This window comes from Haematobia irritans, chromosome 5 (genome assembly GCF_050003625.1).
Source record: "Haematobia irritans isolate KBUSLIRL chromosome 5, ASM5000362v1, whole genome shotgun sequence".
Classification (NCBI taxonomy): domain Eukaryota; kingdom Metazoa; phylum Arthropoda; class Insecta; order Diptera; family Muscidae; genus Haematobia; species Haematobia irritans.
The window spans coordinates 155,175,046-155,195,395 of record NC_134401.1 but is presented as its reverse complement, the minus strand read 5'-3'; the positions used below and the strand labels follow the sequence as shown (position 1 = coordinate 155,195,395).

The following is a 20,350-nucleotide window of genomic DNA, read 5'->3' as shown; positions in this document are numbered from 1 at the left end:
CTCTTCACCATTTGTCAGTGCCACTTCACTTTCTTCTTCATTTGTATTCAAAGTCACCTGTTGTGTTTCACTGTGATCAGCTGATAATCGAGATATTTGTTTATGCTCATTTGTATTCTGTGTTTGGTCTTTGTTAATCTCTAAACTTTGGTCTCGGAGATTACTCTCTGAACTGTCATAGTTATTTAAAACTCCTTGTGTAATATGTTCAGCCTCTGCGGTAGTAGAACTACACTTACATTCATCATTAGAGTTGCGAACATTTGATTCCTGATAGGATGGTTCTTGGATCATGTGTTCTTGAATATTTTCCAAAGCATCATAGTATTCTTCTTTAGTATAATAATTAGAACTGTCATCTTGTTTCCCTTGATCCCAACTCTCTTGATAATGATGTTCTTCAGTTTGTGTAAAAGGATTTGTGTTATCAACCTCTGTTTCTTCTTCTTCTTGATAAAAATATACATCTCTATGCTCTTCTGGTTCCTGATAAAAATAATCCTGCTGTGGATTATGATGATGAGAATCATCATGCCAATATTCTTCTCTCACATACTCTTGTTCTCTCGGTGGCTCATTGTTATGCTCGTGACTCTCTCTCCAATTATTATTGGCTGCCTCATATTGTTGCTGTTGTTGCAGCAATTCCTGCTGTCTTTGATATTCAAAATGTCTTCTGGCTTCTTCTTCTGCTTTGATCCGTTGCCTTTCTGCTTCTTCTTCTAATTTTCTATAGTAATCTTCCCAAGGATCATGAAATTTTATTTCTTGATTTGCATAAAAATTATCAACATATAGATTGTGTTGATAATTACTATTGTTGTTGTTGTTGTTATCATTATCATAATTATTATGATTATTAGATTGATGATGATATTCATAATGTTTATGCTCATGTTCATGTTGTTGTTGCATATAATATTGGTGTTGTTGTTGTTGCTGCATTTTTATATTGTCATAGTTACTTTTCCATGCCACTAGAGCAGGACATGAATATCTCTTTGTTTTTTTTTTTGGTATGTGTGATTATGACGTGATCAGAAAATGATATATAAAGAAAGAGATAGTACAAAATTAGTCAAATGACAGATGTTTGCTATTCAAAACACAATATCGGATAATTAACCGATGTAGAAGATGTCTAGATCGGTATGTATTGAATACAATTTTATTTAACCGAAGAAAGGACAGAATAGTTGTTTCAGTTGGCAAGATAGTTCAAAATCTCTAAACTAAAAACGTCTTTGTTTAACAAAGTCATAGGTATCAAGCCTAAGCCCCCCTCACTTCGCTACCCTAAAGGTATTTGAATTGCGAAGGAGTTAAAGGAAGGAATTGAGACAGGTGTTAGCATAAAAAATTTTATTTCTACAGAAAATTTTGTCAACATTTTATTTCTATCGAAGATTTTGTAAAAATTTTACTTCTATAGAAAATTTTGTAAAAATTTTATTTCTATAGAACATTTTGTCAAAATTTTATTTCTATAGAACATTTTGTCGAACTTTTATTTTTATAGAATATTTTGTCAACATTTTATTTCTATAGTAAATTTTGTCTAAATTGTACATCTATTAATAATTTTTGTAAAAATTTTATTTTTATTGAAAATTTTGTCAAAATTTTATTTATATAGTAAATTTTGTCAACATTTTATTTCTATAGAAAATTTTGTCAAAATTTTATATATATAGAAAATTTTATCAAACGTTTATTTCTGTAGAAAATTTTGCCAAAATTTTTGTTTCTGTCGAAAATTTTGTCACAATTTTCTTTCTATAGAAAATTTTGTTAAAATTTTATTTCTATAGAAAATTTTGTTAAAATTTTATTTCTATAGAAATTTTTGTCAAAATTTTATTTTTATAGAAAATTTTGTCAAAATTTTATTTCTATAGAAAATTTTGTCAAAATTTTATTTATATAGAAAATTTTGTAGAACTTTTATTTTTATAGAACATTTTGTCAAAATTTTATTTCTATAGAAAATTTTTTCAAAATGTTATTTCTATAGAAAAATTTTTTCAAAATTTTATATCTATAGTAAATTTTGTCAAAATTTCATATCTATAGAATTTTTTTTCAAAATTTTATATCTATCGAAAATTTTGGCAAAATTTTTTTCTATAGAAAAATTTTTCAAAATTTTATTTCTATAGAAATATTTGTCAAAATTTTATTTCTATAGAAAAATTTGTCTAAATTTTATTTCTATAGAAACATTTGTCTAAATTTTATTTCTATAGAAACATTTGTCAAAATTTTATTTCTGTAGACAATTTTGTCAAAATTTTATTTCTATAGAAAATTTTGTCAAAATTTTATTTCTATAGAAAATTTTGTCAAAATTTTATTTCTATGGAAAATTCTGTCAACATTTTATTTCTATATAAAATTTTTTCACAATTTTATTTCTATAGAAAATTTTTTTAAAAATTTTGTCAAAATTTTATATCTATAGAAAATTTTTGTCAAAATTTTATATCTATAGATAATTTTTGTCAAAATTTTATTTCTATCGAAAATTGTGTCAAAATTTTATTTCTATAAAAAATTTTGTCAAAATTTTATTTCTATAGAAAATTTTGTCAAAATTTTATTTCTATGGAAAATTTTGTCAAAATTTTATTTCTATGGAAAATTTTGTCAAAATTTTATTTCTATAGTAAATTTTGTCTCAATTTTATATCCATAGAAAATTTTTGTCAACATTTTTTCAAAATTTAATTTTTATAGAAATTTTTTTTTTTAATATTATTTCTATAGAAAATTATGTCAAAATTTTATTTCTACAGAAAATTTTGTCAAAATTTTATTTCTATAGAAAATTTTGTAAAAATTTTATTTATATAGAAAATTTTGTCAAAATTTTATTTCTATAGAAAAATTTTTTCAAAATTTTATATCTATAGTAAATTTTGTCAAAATTTTATATCTATAGAAATTTTTTTTCAAAATTTTATATCTATCGAAAATTTTGTCAAAATTTATTTCTATAGAAAAATTTTTCAAATTTTTATTTCTATAGAAAAATTCGTCAACATTTTATTTCTATAGAAAAATTTGTCTAAATTTTATTTCTATAGAAACTTTTGTCTTAATTTTATTTCTATAGAAACATTTGTCAAAATTTTACTTCTGTAGACAATTTTGTCAAAATTTTATTTCTATAGAAAATTTTGTCAAAATTTTACTTGTATAGAAAATTTTGTCAAAATTTTATATCTATGGAAAATTTTGTCAAAATTTTATTTTTATGTTATAGAAAATTTTTTTAAAATTTTATTTCTATAGAAAATTTTGTCAAAATTTTATTTCTATGGAGTAAATTTTGTCTCAATTTTATATCTATAGAAAATTTTTGTCAACATTTTTTAAAAATTTTATTTTTATAGACAAATTTGTTTTAAATTTTATTTCTATAGAAAAAATTTTCAAAATTTTATTTCTATAGAAAAATTTGTCAAAATTTTATTTCTATAGAAAAATGCGTCTGAATTTTATTTCTATAGAAACATTTGTCTAAATTTTATTTCTATAGAAACATTTGTCAAAATTTTATTTCTGTAAACAATTTTGTCAAAATTTTATTTCTATAGAAAATTTTGTCAAAATTTTACTTGTATAGAAAATTTTGTCAAAATTTTATTTCTATGGAAAATTTTGTCAAAATTTTATTTCTATGTTATAGAAAATTTTTTTAAAATTTTATTTCTATAGAAAATTTTGTCAAAGTTGTATTTCTCTAGAAAATTTTGCCAAAATTTTATTTATGTAGAATATTTTGTCAAATTTTTATTTCTATAGATTTTTTTTTCAAAATTTTATATCTATAGTAAATTTTGTCAAAATTTTATATCTATAGTAAATTTTGTCAAAATTTTATATGTATAGAAAATTTTTGTTTCTTTGTTTTTTTCTGAAATTTTCGCCAATAATACTATTTTCCATGTATTGTTGTTTGAGATCAATATCTACACAATCGAAAATATATCCTCACATCCAGGGTAGCACAAATTCCGCTAGATATGCATACGGAGCTTAAGAAAGCCCGGTTAAATTAATTTGTAATATTTCATTAAATATTACAAATTAATTTAACCGGCTTCCATGTAAGAACTTTGCTATCGGCACATACCATATTTCTTAAGTCATTTAAGCTATATAAATATCTCTAAACAATCTATTATTAATTCTTAGAAAGAAACTGTGTCACTGGTGAGTCAGTACATGTCGATAACACAGTTTTCAATTTTTCTTTTTCCGGGCGTGTGCAGAAAGTGGTAAAACGGGAAAGCATCTCCAACCGTAAGGAAACCAATCGGTAATGCTCCCATCATTTCTGAATATTTCCATAAAACTACTTGAAGAAATTTTGTTGTTGATACACCACTTTGTTATTTGAAATTGTGAAAAAATTTGTGAGTATGTCCATTAAATTACTCATGGAACTGTACTATCGTCATATCCCATAGTTTTGCCATAAACAAGTTATTTAAGATTTGAATTTAATATTTGTTGTAAAATAGAAAGGTGTAAACTGGGTTATCAGTACATTACATATTTTTTTAACTATGTCAGTGTAGGTTAGGTTGGGTTAGGTGGCAGCCCGATGTATCAGGCTCACTTAAACTATTCAGTCCATTGTGATACCACATTGGTGAACTTCTCTCAGTGTATATCGACATAGTTTTAAAGAGAGTGTTTTTAAGTGGTTTTGGCAACATTTGTAAAATTACTCAAAGGAAATGTGCTTGCTATCTTTATATTCCATATATTTGTCAAAAGGTACGAACTCATTTAAGGTACGAACTGTGTTACCTATACCCCTTTATTTTTTCTCGAATTTTTCTGTGATATATTTTGAATTTTTTTAATAAGGTACTTAAGTTATACACTGTATTATCGATGTTATGATATCTCAAATTTTGTTCAAAATTACTCATTTAATTTAGAGACATTAAATGAAACTATTGCTTCCATTGCTCTGCAATAAGATACACTCGAGGTAAATGTATTATTGGCATACTGTCTTCACTAATGAACACTCGCGAAAACTGTGTTTTAGGCGTTTCAGTGTATTTTTGTTCAAATATAAAAACCAGTTTCAAAATGCTTCGAATCTAATATGAGAAATTTGGAATCCCTAAAACCTTTGCTTGGGTGCCCAATAGCGTAGTATAACTTTTTCCCAAAATTTATTGTCCAAAAATATTTTATTTTAAGAAACATCAATAAAAAAAATACCACGTATATACATTTCATACAAACAAGAAAATTTTTGTTAATATAATTAACCCGAAAATATATGTAGGGGCGTGTGGCGGGCGGTATGTATTGCGTTGCTATGTCCATAGTAGTATCTCTTCAGATGATATTTAAAGTTGTTTCTGTATTTCTTTTCGAATAAAATGATATTTAGCCAAAATGTGTTTTTTTTTCTAAATTGGCTCAAAGCCAAAATGAGCCAATTTTCTAAATAAGCAACGCTATATATATGGGAGAGGCAAAGAAGGAAGACAAAAAATATGCCTAACGATGTGAACGAAAAAAAACACACACAAGTGATGATCATTTCTCCAAAAGCCTTAATGCGTCAATGATTTTTTTGATCTTGGGTGTGGCAAAAAACAAAAACGCATCATCTGCGTGGTGTTGAACATTTGGGTGTAAACAAAATAATTGCAATTTTAATTGAAAATTGTTTATCTTTTTTTTTCTATCTTGTTTGTATTAAAAACATTATCAAAGTTTGGTGGCTGATTAAAAAAAAAAATGAAAATTGGAACGACAGAATGAGTACAAATTAACCATGAAAAATAAATAAAATAGGAATAGAATTTTGAAATAAATCAAATCTCAATGTATCAAATTGGAATTAAAATGTATTCAGATATCAATATCAACTTGAAGAGTTACATGTGGCAAATCTTACCTCGGGAATATTATTCGATTCATCTATCAAATGCGTATTGCCTGTATCATATATTTGATTAAGTGCAAGCTTGTGTATAGAAATTAATGTTGGAGCAAGGAAAATGATAGGGGGATAGAATTAAAGATATTTCAATTTTTAAAATCATTATAAATTACTTCAAATATCGCAATAATGAAAAAGAAAATTAAAAATTGCAATAGATAAAACGAAGAGAAACTGAAATTGAATTTAAATTGAAATGTAACAAAAGATACGACTTCCTCATTCAATGTTTGTAGCTTTTTTTTTTGAAATGGAAATTAGAAAGTTCATTGCCATGCAGTCCTACAAATTAGGTGCCAAATACAAATGCTAATTATACCGAAAGAATGGACTAGAAGTGTCACAGCAAGAATTTGGTCTCTGCATTGTAAAGTGATAGGCGTCATTCAGTGGTTAATGAATTTTAAGTTCCTTTTGGCATTTTTTATATGTATATACTAGAGGTCTGCACAATTCCATTTGTAAATGCAGAGTACACGTGTACTTGCTAAATGAGTACATCTGTTTGAGAGAGTCGCAAAACAATTGGTACACATTTTAATGAACACCAAAAGCCACGAGTAACTTCTTGTTGCTACTCTGATGTCTTCACTACCAACAAACACATATTCCTCTTTCTCTCTTATTGAAGTGTACTCAGAGTGATCACGTCGAATATGTTGCGAGAACAAAACTTCATAGAGTACTCCATGTACCACGTGCAGTTTCAGAAATACAAAAAAAAAACAGTTACTCTCCATAATATATGTTTTCGGATTGATATAAAGAACGGCAAACGTTAAGGTAAGTGTGTGACATACATAAATATATGAAATATGTGACATACATACATATCTATGATTAATAATAATGGAAAGTTTTGCTTCGCACATAACTGAGAAATGCTTGTGGTACCACGTGAAGTGAAGAGAATCCATGTTGTACTTTTTCTCAAGTACTTACATTTTTATTGTTCCTTTTTTCGGAACACATATTGTTTCGGATAAGTACTTGGTGGTATTTGACAAGCAAGTGTTCTCTTCACTTCACTACTTGCGCTCTGAGAGAAAGACAGTGTATGTACTATATTCGACAGCGAATTGCATACATGTAGTGAAAAGTTATTCGATGCAGACCTCTAGTATATACCATACCGCTTCTATTTAGGGTATACGAAATTTGCTAGTATGGAAGACACTGCTTTTCAATTCAAGTTGACACATGTCGAAATTTTTATGAAATGACATCTTAGTTTGACATTCATCACTACTCTTGTCAATGTGTTGCTATATATAGCTCAGGAGCCACCGTGGTGCAACGGTTAGCATGCCCGCCTTGTTTACACAAAGTCGTGGGTCCGAACACCAAAAAGTTTTTCAGCGATGGATTATCCCACCTCAGTAATGCTGGTGACATTTCTGAGGGTTTCAAAGCTTCTCTAAGTGGTTTCACTGCAATGTGGAACGCCGTTCGGACTCGGCTATAAAAAGAAGGTCCCTTGTCATTGAGCTTAACATGGAATCGGGCAGCACTCAGTGATAAGAGAGAAGTTAACCAATGTGGTATCACAATGGACTGAATAGTCTAAGTGAGCCTGATACATCGGGCTGCCACCTAACCTATCCTATATATAGCTCAGAATGCAATTCGAAAGGAGACTTTCGTATACTGATAATATCATGATTTTAACCCTATATTAATCGATAGAAAACTGTTGCTACATGCAAAAAAAACACTTAAGAATATTTTATTAATCACAAAATCCCTGACATAATATTTCCACATATTTCTTCCATATACCTCCAGCGAAAAGTGTATACCCATGAGAAATATATTAAAATAGCTAATCGTGTGTGTGTGTGTGGAAATTTCTCATACCGCACTTGAAAATAAATGGCAATGATCTCTAAGGAAACTGCCATGATCCCTTGCATACTAAAGCTCACACCAGTGTTGGTTAAACAGTATTGGTTTATCTCCTCTGTACTATGAAACCTGCACTATCGACATGAAAAGAAAATATTTACTAGATTCACTTAGCGGGATTTTTTATGAAAAAAACAAACGTTGCTGAAAGAGGTATTGCTAAAAAATGGCATATAACGAAACTTTCATATCCCCTCGCATATATGGTATGGTACGGTTATATGGTAGGGTCAATCGCTGTTTAACCAAAAACCAAATAGTTTTACAGCGGTGCTCTATTTCCTCTCAGAAATTTTGGGGCAATGTCAGAGTGTTTCAAGGCCCTCTAATACGCCTTGCAGACTATAAGTTTATCCGAACGGCAGTGGTCGTGTCGAACATATCCCATATATTGGCCACATATAAGTTAAGTCCGAAGACATAAGCATGTTTATGGGATCGATAACACATTTACCGATTATTTAGTCATCAACGAATTGTCGGATCGATTGGACACACTGTAGGATCCTTTTTAGTCTGTAGGACGCATAAGTAGGTTCACATGTGATGTGGCACACCTTGCCATTGAGCTAAAAATAAAATCGCACAAAACTCATTGATAAGAGATATGTTCACCCCCAGTGTTATCATAAAGGATTGAAATTTCAAAGTGAGCCTATCTCCAATTACTGGTCTAAGTTCGTGTTACCCATGAACAAGTTCCCAGGATACTTTTTTTTAATATGTTGTCCTATGGCAGGAAACTTATTGAGTTAATAGCTAGGACCATTTCCTCATATTTATCTTTAAGATGGTTAGACTGCCTACCATGCATACTAAGGATCCTGGATTCAGTCCCAATTTCGAGCGAATAACAAAATTTTTGTCTTCTGTGGATGACATTTCTAAGTATTTCAAAGCGTCTTTAAGTGATTTATACCACGTTCGCATTAGACACAAAATCCTCGTAAACGAGGATTTTTGGCCGAAACCCTCCTAGATCTCAGTAGATTTGCAATAGGCAAATATCAGCTGGCTCATAGAGGATTTAAACAAAATCTCTTACAAAATCCCCTATACTGCCTTGTACAACTGTGGTTTTAGTACTAAAAACGCGCTTTTTGCAACCTTGCCCAAATTTTCCTTGTAGATGAATGTGTGTGTGCGTGTGCACACACGGGTTTGTGTTGATATATTTACAAACAGTTTGTTAAATCCTCAAATCTACGAAATCTCGTTATTTTGCCAGTCCGAAAACTTGAGATTTGTAAAGAGATTTAGGTTCTAAATAGCGAGATTTCGTGTCTATAATCCGTTTCGGATTATAGCTTCAACTAGTGAAGCACGAACTTAGTAAGGCACCATAATAATACGTTATCGGTATATACCTACGAAAAATTCATTATACATAATAAATTTAGGAAAGGACATGACCACTGTCTTATCGACTTGCTGTAAAACTTTCTAGAGACGTGGCGGTTACTATTGTTATTTTACGTCCTTCCCAAAAGTATATTTCTTTATGAGAAAAACGTATTACCGACATTTACCATTTATATCTTCCTAGTTATCTATCTCTATAAAAATGTTCTATATATGGAAAAAACAAGAACACTGTCTTACCGACTCGAACATTTAAACCTTTGCAGTTAAATGTCTCTATATCGACTTTTTTATAGAGATATGGTAGTTACTATTGTTGGTATACATTCTTCCCGTAAGAAAGTAAATAAATACTGCCTTGGGAGCCACCGTGGTGCAATGGTTAGCATGCCCGCCTTGCATACACAAGGTCGTGGGTTCGATTCTTGCTTCGACCGAACACCAAAAAGTTTTTCAGCGGTGGATTATCCCATCTCAGTAATGCTGGTGACATTTCTGAGTGTTTCAAAGCTTTTCTAAGTGGTTTCACTGCAATGTGGAACGCCGTTCGGACACGGCTATAAAAAGGAGGTCCCTTGTCATTGAGCTTAAAATGGAATCGGGCAGCACTCAGTGATAAGAGAGAAGTTCACCAATGTGGTATCACAATGGACTGAATAGTCTAAGTGAGCCTGATACATCGGGCTGCCACCTAACCTAACCTAAATATATACTGCCTTACCGACATTCAACATTTTAACCTTCCTAGTTTAATATTTAATATATATACAATTTTTTTTTAACTCTTGGACAGACACATAAGTCTGGCCAGACCTTTTTCGATTCTAATTGTAATTAAAATACATTTATAATATATCTAGAGACTGGAAACTTCAGGTACCCTCCTAAAATTTTATTACCTATCGATGTGTGAAAAAATCAGGACGGAAAATACGACAGTAATAATGTAATAATATCAACAAAATAGCATATTTTCCATATAAATACATTAAAATACATAGTGGGTCTGGCCAGGCCTAATGTGTTACGAATGTGACTATCGAAACATGTGTATGACGGAGGGTTAAAGGGCGGTATGTACAACAATCGAAAATCCCGGCTACATGTCGAAAAAAACTACTTTTGTAATGTTTTTTGTTTAGAAATGTAAACTGTCGATAGCTAATAAGACTAACAATTTTTATTTATTATTATTTTTTTTTTCAAACTATTTATAGTAAGGCCCGGTATGCAGCTCTAACGAAAATTTCCGCTGCCCATAAGATATACATAGGCACTTTTGCTGGCGAAATTTTCGATGGAACGATGTTATCGTTTGTTTATATGTCCTATAAGAATCACATGGAAAACTGCCTAATTGACAGGATTATTCACGAGATCAGTGTACCGAGTTCAAAGGCCTAAACGTATTGCGAGGGAAAAAAGCAAATTAGAATAGTAATATAATCAAAATCATTGACCAAAAAAGGAAAAATAAATTAACTAAACCCAATCGATATAAATTATTTCAAACTGAACAAATTACCAAAAATTGTATATTAAAAATTTCATTTGATAACTTACCATATTTGTAGTCAATTGACTATGAACATTGTCAAAGAAAATGTTCCACCAGAGTTGAATTAAATCATTGGCATGACTATAATCACTGGGTACACTGGCAACTCTGGATTGTGAATTGAAATGGATCAACCAGGGTTTCATTTTACCAGCAAAATGCAAAATCTTAATCTTATCTCTGAACTGTTTGAAGGCGGGCAAATAACAGTATGAGGCATAGGCGGTTACATTGTAGAGGAAAGGCAAACGTTTCCTGGTATCACTGGTGGCCCAATCGGAAAAGTATTGATTGAGCAAACCTTGATCGCCACCATCAAAACTACCGTATTTGACAGCGAATTCTACAATCTTATCGAATGTAGCCTGACTGGGTTTGTAAACGAAAACACCCGAATTAAAACAATCGGGCCAGCTTACATCGGGGGCGGCTGAGAATTCTTCACGTTCAAATAATTCATCACAATTTTGTAAAACCTACAGGAAAAAAACTGAATATAGTTTCTCCAAAATATATTAATATTAATATCAAACTCACCAAGGTATCTGCATCCAAGAAGACACATTTCTCAAACTGCACCAAACGCCAACAGTGTAATTTTGTAAAGGTTACACCCAATTCTGGCCGAGACAAAAGAGCCAAATTGGCCGAATCTTGTGAATCCATAACATTGACCTCTTGTACAACATTGTACACGTCTCTAAGTTTCTCGCGCATTGACTCTGAAACACCTGGTGTTACCAAAACGGCCAATTGGTGTACTGTACCAGCCCTTCTTAGAGAATGGGCCAATACTAAGGCACCCAGTGAATAGGTATCATTTGTAGTTAAAGTTACCCAAGCAAATTCTAAAAGATAATTTGAAAGAAAAGAAAAAAAATGTAAGAAATAAATAAATAGGGTCCGCAAATATTTGGAAATTAGCTTGCTCGATTTAATTTTATTACTGCAGAAGCTGAGCATGCAGCTGCATTTTATATTTCAAAAAAAAATCGTTTTGCCTCATTTCGCAAGAGCTGTTCATGGTTACAATTAATATTATTGCCAAGCATTTATTTGGAAATTATCCATAAGTATAAAAATGTATTATTAAACATTGTCTGGTATGGATGTTTCACACTAAACAATGTAATATTAATAAATATAAATTAGCCTTAAATAGATGAATTTATAATGTGTATAGAAAAATTTCATTATATCTAGGTCATATCTTAAAATTGCTTATATAATATTTTTTGAATTCTAGAAATTACACTTAGGGGAAAGCCGACAATATGAGAAGACTACAAGAATATCATTTTGCTGTAGGTACACCTAAAAAAAAGAGCTTTCTTTGCTGAGGAATGAAATCGTTGACAAACAAAGTATTGCTTTACTTTAAAAAAATATTTAAAAGCAAATAAAAAAAAGTGGAGAAAATCCTTAGGTTAGTCATTTTGGCATTTGTGGCTTACTTATATTATTTAGTTCATTGTGATAACACAAGTGGTGAACTTCTCTCTTATCAATGAGTGCCACCTGTGAAGGAAACAACTTAGAAAAGCTTGAGCGTCATTACTTAAGGAATACACTTTACAAGAATAGGGGAATTCCGTTTGACTAAAATTTCATTCCCGAGAGAAGAAGGTTTTCTCAGTGTGTAGTCATGAATTTTATCTGATGGATGTTATACTTGTACCATTACCTACTAAATTCATTATTGCCAGTTTCAAGAAACCTAAACCGAAACTGTACGAAACAACGTTATCAACTTCTAATTTCACATACATTCTCAATATTTCTCTCGGTGTATTGATTTTCAACAATTGGGATTTTTACTCTCGAAAATCTTTGAAAACATCCGAATTGGTAAGTATTTCGGAGAATTTAATATCTAATTTACATAAAATCTATTCATCCGTACAGGCTGTGATACGCAGTAATGTTGTATGTCGATAAAGCGGGTTTCATTTGTGTACCGGTAAGACAGTTGTATCATGTGTTTCCAAATAATCTAGAATATAATCTATAAGCATCATATAACAAATTTAATGAAGTTGTTTAACAATGTTATCGACATTGTTTAAAAACTTCATTAATGTTATCAAATGCGGTTTGAAAATAGGTACCTTTTTAATGGAATTAAAAAAAAAAAAAAAAAAAAAAACAAAAAATTGAAGGAGAACTTCAAAATTGTTGAGATTAAAAATCGAATAATCACAAACATCGTTAGTAAACATTGTCAATGTTTTTTTATGGTTGTAAAATTCGCAAAAATAGTTTTTGATTTTCATTACAATTCATACAAAACTTTGTTCGCCTTAAATATCGTTTCTCAGAAAAGAAAAGCCTTCTTTCAGTGCAGCCATGCATTTCTACTTGATAGCCGAATTAACCCTAAAGATGATTTTCGTTTGTCTAAAATTTCGTTGCGAAGAAAAGTATTTTTTCTTTCGGTGTGTATATTAAATCCCAGGTTTTGGGAAAATTTTAAATTGCCAAAACTTCCTATTGTCGTGTATGGGAGAAAACGTAACTGTCGGTAAAATCGTTTGTCTAAAATTTTGTTGCGAAGAAAAGTATTTTTTCTTTGGGTGTGTTTATTAAATCCCAGTTACAGGTTTTGGAAAAATTATAAATTGCCAAAACTTCCTTTTGTCGTGTATGGGAGAAAACGTAACTGTCGATAAAATCGTTGTCACGAAAATTTCAAGTGCAATAGTAATTATTAAAAACTTTTTTTCCGAAAACTTTCTTTTGCTTACATCTCCTAAATTAGGCGCCCTTGTCTAAAATTTTGATCCCCAGAAAAGATGACTGTTCGTTTGTCTAAAATTTCTTTCCGGAGGAAAGTACTTTTTCTTTGGGTGTGTATATTAAATCCCTGTTACAGCTTTTGTGAAAATTCCAGTTGCCAAAAATTTCCATTGTCGTTTAAGGGAGAAAACGTAACTGTCGATAAAATCATTCACAAGGAAATTTCAACTGCAATAGTAATTGTTGAAAACTTTATTCCGAAAACTTTAATTTGCTTACATCTCCTAAATTAGGCGCCCTTGTCTATAATGTCGATCCCCAGAAAAGATTACTTTCGTTTGTCTAAAATTTCTTTCCGGAGGAAAGTACTTTTTCTTTGGGTGTGTGTATTAAAACTCGGTTACAGATTTTGCGAAAATTCCTGTTGCCAAAACTTTCCATTGTCCTTTAAGGGAGACAACGTAACTGTCGATAAAATCGTTCTAACGAAAATTTCAACTGCAATAGTAATTGTTGAAAACTTTTTTCCGAAAACTTTCATTTGCTTACATCTCCTAAATTAGGCGCCCTTGTCTAAAATTTCGATCCCCAGAAAAGATAACTTTCGTTTGTCTAAAATTTCGTTCCGGAGGAAAGTATTTTTTCTTTGGGTGTGTATATTAAATCCCGGTTACAGCTTTTGCGAAAATTCCTGTTGCCAAAACTTTCCATTGTCGTTTAAGGGAGACAACGTAACTGTCGATAAAATCGTTCTCAAGGAAATTTCAACTGCAATAGTAATTGTTGAAAACTTTTTTTCCGAAAACTTTCTTTTGCTTACATCTCCTAAATTAGGCGCCCTTGATAGAAAGGAAGGTTAATTCACCAAAATATGGAAAATTTTATCCAAATTCTGAAAAAATCGAGATTTTTACATGAAAAATTTCTATTGCCCATATCTCCTAATCTAAGAGCCCTAGAGCGAAATATAGGTTAATTCGTGATCTTGGGGGTGATCAATCAAAACTTCCATCCAAATCCTGAAAAAATCGAAATTTTGTTAAGTGAACCTTCTTATTCATATCATATCTCCCAAAGCGTCCTAGAGCGAAAAAGAGATATGGACTCTGTCAGAAATTTCTTTTTCTTGCCTTTAATTAAGCCATACATTTCTTGAGGAAAAGAAATTTAAACAATCAATTGATTACATTTTTGCTTCATAAAGCCTAGTAGGCGGAAATTTTTGTTGACATGCCGATAACACAGTTTAACCATACCAAACTACACAAAGTCCGACGTACTTCTAGGAAATATTTGTGGGTATGTGATGGGTATGTCGATATATCTTGTGGGAAAAATCAAATCAGTCGATAACAACAGATTAAGGTATTTTTGTTAGATAAAACACCTGTGTAGTTTGTATGGATAACTGAAATATCGTTATAGGTGCATACCGGCCTTAAGAAAGTCATGACATCGTTGCCGTTAAATAGTCATACGGAACATTTGCAGGTTTTAAGCGAAATTCCCAGAAATGTGTGTCCTATGCGCTTTACAGACTATCAGTTATTCCGGACGACAGTGCTCGTGTCGAACATATCCCATATATTGTGCACATTATAAATTAAGTCCGAAGGCATAATCGATACTGCTGCATGTTTATGGGATCGATAACACTGTAACTGATTATTTAGTCATCGCCGACAAGTCGTATCGAGACGACACACTGTAAGATTCTTTACAAACACCGACATTCCGTCCGAAATAACTGATAGTCTGTAAAGCGCATTATGGTAGAAAGTATGTCGCTGGCCTATGTATTTCTTATGATTTGACAGAAATTTTGCTAGAGGCTGTGTGTCTCTATCCGAATTTCAGCCATCCATAAGAAATGCATTATCACGTTTGCTATCGATTGCTTACATTTTGCCTGTGAACTCTGTATTATTCGAATGTAATAGGAATTTTGGCAAAAGCTGCCTACCGTCCTTTATGAAAGAAATATTCAAATAGTCGATAATAATGTTTCGATCAATTTTCTTTCTGCTTTTATTAGGGATGGCAGAAGTTTCGATGTTACAGAGAGACAGACAAAATTTGTTTACCTATATGAGAGGCAAACACTCTCATGAGAAAATTTATTACTAAGGTGTTATATACAATCTTTATGACTAAAGGTTAATAATATTGTTAATTGTTAATTATGTTCACTACAATAATTAATTGTATCTGGGCCAAATGTTGCACATAATTTCATGTAAGAAATGTGATAAGCAATAGATTAATATATATAAGAGTAATTATTAATAAAACCATAGAAATATTAATTTGGTTCATATATTAAATCATGTATTTTTTTTTATTATTACTATAATTGTCAATAATATTTACATTGGGTATTAAAAACAAAATTCTTAAAAACGTGATTTGTAGATTGTGGAGATTACAAAAACAATTAGTTGGGAATTAGATGAGTGCACAACAATCAATTCAGTGATGTTTTTTTTGGATTTGGTTTTTTTTACTTTCCAATCACGAAACGTATAAAAATAAAAATGGATTAGAAATATAAAAAAAAAATTATTCAAATTAAAAAAATAATAAATTTTCAATTTGTAAGCAAAATGAAAACTATTTAAGCCAAACTCTTTAAAATAAAAGGAGATATGAAACAACAAAAACATAAATTATTTATCTACCTTTTTTATCAAACGGGAAAGCAGGAGGGATATGATGTGCTAGTCGTTTTGGTGTAGCTGTGGTGAGTTTATTGGTGGTCTTACATGTCAGTAACAAGAGTTGGGCAACAGCCGCCCCTTTCTTCAAATACCAATTTATCAATATTTAGTACACACAATGTTATCAACATTTAAAGGATAATGCCATCCTATGTTACTATAACATTTCATACAAACATTCAATGTGGACATGTTTTTATCTACATTACAGCTGTTGTTTGTGAGATTATCTCATTTTTTATCTCAAAGCCATATTAGCTGTGTGTCCGTTATGTTGGTGATTTAGATTTTTGTGTGTGCGTGGGAGTTTATGTTTCGGTTTTTTTTGTTTATGTGACGAATTTTCTTTGTTTTATTATTCTTATGTAGTATATGCAAGTTTGTGTATATAATTTTTTTTCAATTTTTTGTGTTTTTACCTAAAATAAAAAATTATTCATTTACTAAAATAATGTGGGTGAGTGTATGATTTTTCGAACTTACCAGAAGCATTAGCAAAGACCAAGAATTTTTCACACATAAAAAATAAATGAATTTCACACGAAAAGGAAACTAATCAACAAGATTCAAAGATCATGCAGTGAAATCTCAAAAAGACTTTCACAACAATTCTTTTTTTATCTCTTTTGAGAATATTTTTAATGATGCATATAATAAATGTCTTTCGACAATGGCCTATGTAGATATGTATGTATGTTTGCATGAATCTAAGGAGGTATATATCCAATACGCAAAACGGCAGATGTTCAAATGTGATGAATAGAAATAAAAAAATTAGAAGACAAAAATCTCTTAAAAAATCTAAAAAGGTATTTAAATCAATGTTAGAGCATTTAATCTCCTAAGTGGGTGGGTGACATAGGGTGGTTTTCCATTAAAAAAAAATATAAAAAAATAATTCGCAATATATTTCATTTGAATTTTTAAAAACCAAAATGAACAAAGTGATTTCCTTTCAAAATAAGACATTTTCTTATAAATTTTCTTTTGGATATAGTGATTAGGAAAAACATATGTTAAATATTCTAAAAAAATCATTGAGAATATATTTCTTGGTCTTCACACAAAAATATTTTCATTTTCAACCATACAATATGGGATAACAGGTGTTGGATGACACCAACATCTATTAGTAATATTTATCTTTTCGATAAACATATAACACATAACACAAACATATATTTCTAATTTCCTTCAACAAAAAATTATATTTTTCGAAACAGGTGGCCTCTTTCTCTTCTAAATCTAAGTTCATTCAGTTTTTCTTCGTGTTTCCATGTGATAGAAACCTACAAAACAATCTAAACCAAATATTTGCACAATTTTAAGTGCCACACGAAAACCAAATTTATCTTACAGACAACGTTACTGTTAGAAAGTTCCAAAAAGGTAGCACAAAAAGTGTCCAAAAAGGCCATAAAGGGTGGTCTACTAATTTTTAAATACAAAATAAAAATATTTTTTAATACATTTTGAAGTCTTGTTTATTTTTTAAATAACCCTAACAATAATCCATTAAATCGCAAATGTTTGAAATTATGTACTAAATCAGAAGAGAAGTCGGTTTACCAACTATACACACAAAAAAAAATTTTCTGATTCAATCACGAAATTAATTGATCCAATTAATTTTTAATTGAAATGTCTTCAATCACAGAAATGATAGTATCAATTAAAAAATTAATTGAAGGTCAATTACAAAAATTAATTGATCCAATTAAAAAATTAATTGATACTATTAATTTTCGTGATTGATTTTTGTTTCAATTAAAAAATTTGTTGATTCAATTAAATTTTTAATTGAATATTTTTTAAAACTCAATTAAAATTTTAATTGGAAAATTTTTCGTGAAATTTTTTTTCTGTGTAGAGAAAATTTCTTTACATATCTTCAGGCGCCACAGATGTCCGGATGAAACACAATGACATGAAAATGAAAATGTTAAATTTTTTATTGATTTTAAAGTGATCCGATATCAAAAACGATTGTTATAAAAAATTCTATAACACGGTAGAAAGGCCACACAAAACTGTAAAACGGATGTCACAAAGTGTCAATAATTGAAGAAAATGGAAAATTTGCCATTAAACTATCACAATTGTAAAACTACTTATAGAATTCATACAAAAAAAATTGTTTTTTGATTCAATAATGAAATTGGAGATCACGAAAATGATAGTGTCAATAGAAATAAAAAATATATTTTATAAAAAAAATTGATTTCTTCGTCACTTCAAATTTTTATTTTGATCGCAAAACCCAATAAACTTTTTAATTAAGGCAAGCAATTATTTATTGTATTATTATTTATTTACTCATTGTTATTTGAAGAAATGTTCTGCTTTATTTTATAGGAGTTTCTACTTTCATATAATTGTAGTTGCCTTTTTCTTTAAAGAACCAATGAAGAAAATAAAAATATATAATATATAGAAACTAATTATTCCCGAACAAATTCGTTTAAATTCTAATTAAATTTGTAATTGGATATAACAGGTTGGCTGATAAGTCCCCGGTCTGACACATAGATGGCGTCGCTAGTATTAAATGCATATTATTTTTATATAGTACCAACCTTCAAATGATTCGTGTCAAAATTTGACGTCTATAAGTCAATTAGTTTGTGATATAGAGCGTCTTTTGTAAAGCAACTTTTGTTATTGTGAATAAAAATGGAAAATAAGGAATTTCGTGTTTTGATAAAATACTGTTTTCTGAAGGGGAAAAAATACGGTGGAAGCAAAAGCTTGGCTTGATAATGAGTTTCCGGACTCTGCCCCAGGGAAATCAACAATAATTGATTGGCATGTAAAATTCAAGCGTGGTGAGTACGGAGGACGGTGGACGCCCGAAAGAGGTGGTTACCGACGAAAACATCAAAAAATCCACAAAATGATTTTGAATGACCGTAAAATGAAGTTGATCGAGATAGCAGAGGCCTTAAAGATATCAAAGGAACGTGTTAATCATATCATTCATCAATATTTGGATATGCGGAAGCTCTGTGCAAAATGGGTGCCGCGCGAGCTCACATTTGACCAAAAACAACAACGTGTGGATGATTCTGAGCGGTGTTTGCAGCTGTTAACTCGTAATACACCCGAATTTTTCCGTCGATATGTGACAATGGATAAAACATGGCTCCATCACTACACTCCTGGGTTCAATCGACAGTCGGCTGAGTGGACAGCGACCGGTGAACCGTCTCCGAAGCGTGGAAAGACTCAAAAGTCCGCTGGCAAAGTAATGGACTCTGTTTTTTGGGATGCGCATGGAATAATTTTTCTCGATTATCTTGAGAAGGGAAAAACCATCAACCGTGACTATTATATGGCATTATTGGAACGTTTGAAGGTCGAAATCGCGGCAAAACGGCCCCATATGAAGAAGAAAAAAAGTGTTGTTCCACCAAAACAACGCACCGTGTCACAAGTCATTGAGAACGATGACAACAATTCATGAATTGGGCTTCGAATTGCTTCCCCACCCACCGTATTCTCCAGATCTGGCCCCCAGCGACTTTTCTTGTTCTCAGACCTCAAAAGGATGCTCGCAGGGAAAAAATTGGCTACAACGACGAGGTGATCGCCGAAACAGAGGCCTATTTTGAGGCAAAACCGAAGGAGTACTACCAAAATGGTATCCAAAAATTGGAAGGTCGTTATAATCGTTGTATCGCTCTTGAAGGGAACTATGTTGAATAATAAAAACGAATTTTGAGAAAAAAATGTGTTTTTCTTTATTAGACTTACTAGCCAACCTGTTAAATAAAAACTAATTATTCTCGAACAAATTCGTTTAAATTCTAATTAAATTTGTAATTGGATATATTTTTTATAAAATTAAAATATTAATTGGGATAATTCAATTTAATTTTATTACAAATTAAACAAATTTGATTGTATACCCTAATATTTTAAATGATTACGATTTGAATTAATTTTTTAATTGGAAATATTTTGGTGACATTTTTTTTCTGTGTACGTTTCAATGGGGGACACGATAAGAAAGCGTTAACCAAATTGTTGTTTGTATAAATGACTGTTTACATTTTTAACTAAAATTTTTAATAATATTCCGAGTAAAAATTG

General features: G+C 30.5%; 2 protein-coding genes across 4 annotated transcripts in view; both read right to left on the bottom strand.

Moving 5' to 3' along the window:
- The window catches only part of Gyg (glycogenin 1), a 42,772-nt gene that overhangs the window by 4,852 nt on the left and 17,570 nt on the right, over positions 1-20,350 (bottom strand). For 2 of the 3 annotated variants that reach the window (XM_075313230.1, XM_075313231.1), the window contains exons 2-4: positions 11,343-11,653; positions 10,811-11,281; positions 1-999 (exon numbers count right to left, since the gene is read on the bottom strand). In XM_075313230.1, coding sequence (XP_075169345.1) covers positions 1-999; positions 10,811-11,281; positions 11,343-11,653 — 1,781 coding nt within the window. The remainder of the gene's footprint in view (positions 1,000-10,810; positions 11,282-11,342; positions 11,654-20,350) is intronic. The other variant, XM_075313232.1, reaches the window with a different exon arrangement.
- Positions 1-20,350, bottom strand: part of LOC142241468 (uncharacterized) — a 45,860-nt gene that overhangs the window by 7,944 nt on the left and 17,566 nt on the right. The gene's annotated exons all lie outside the window — the stretch shown is intronic.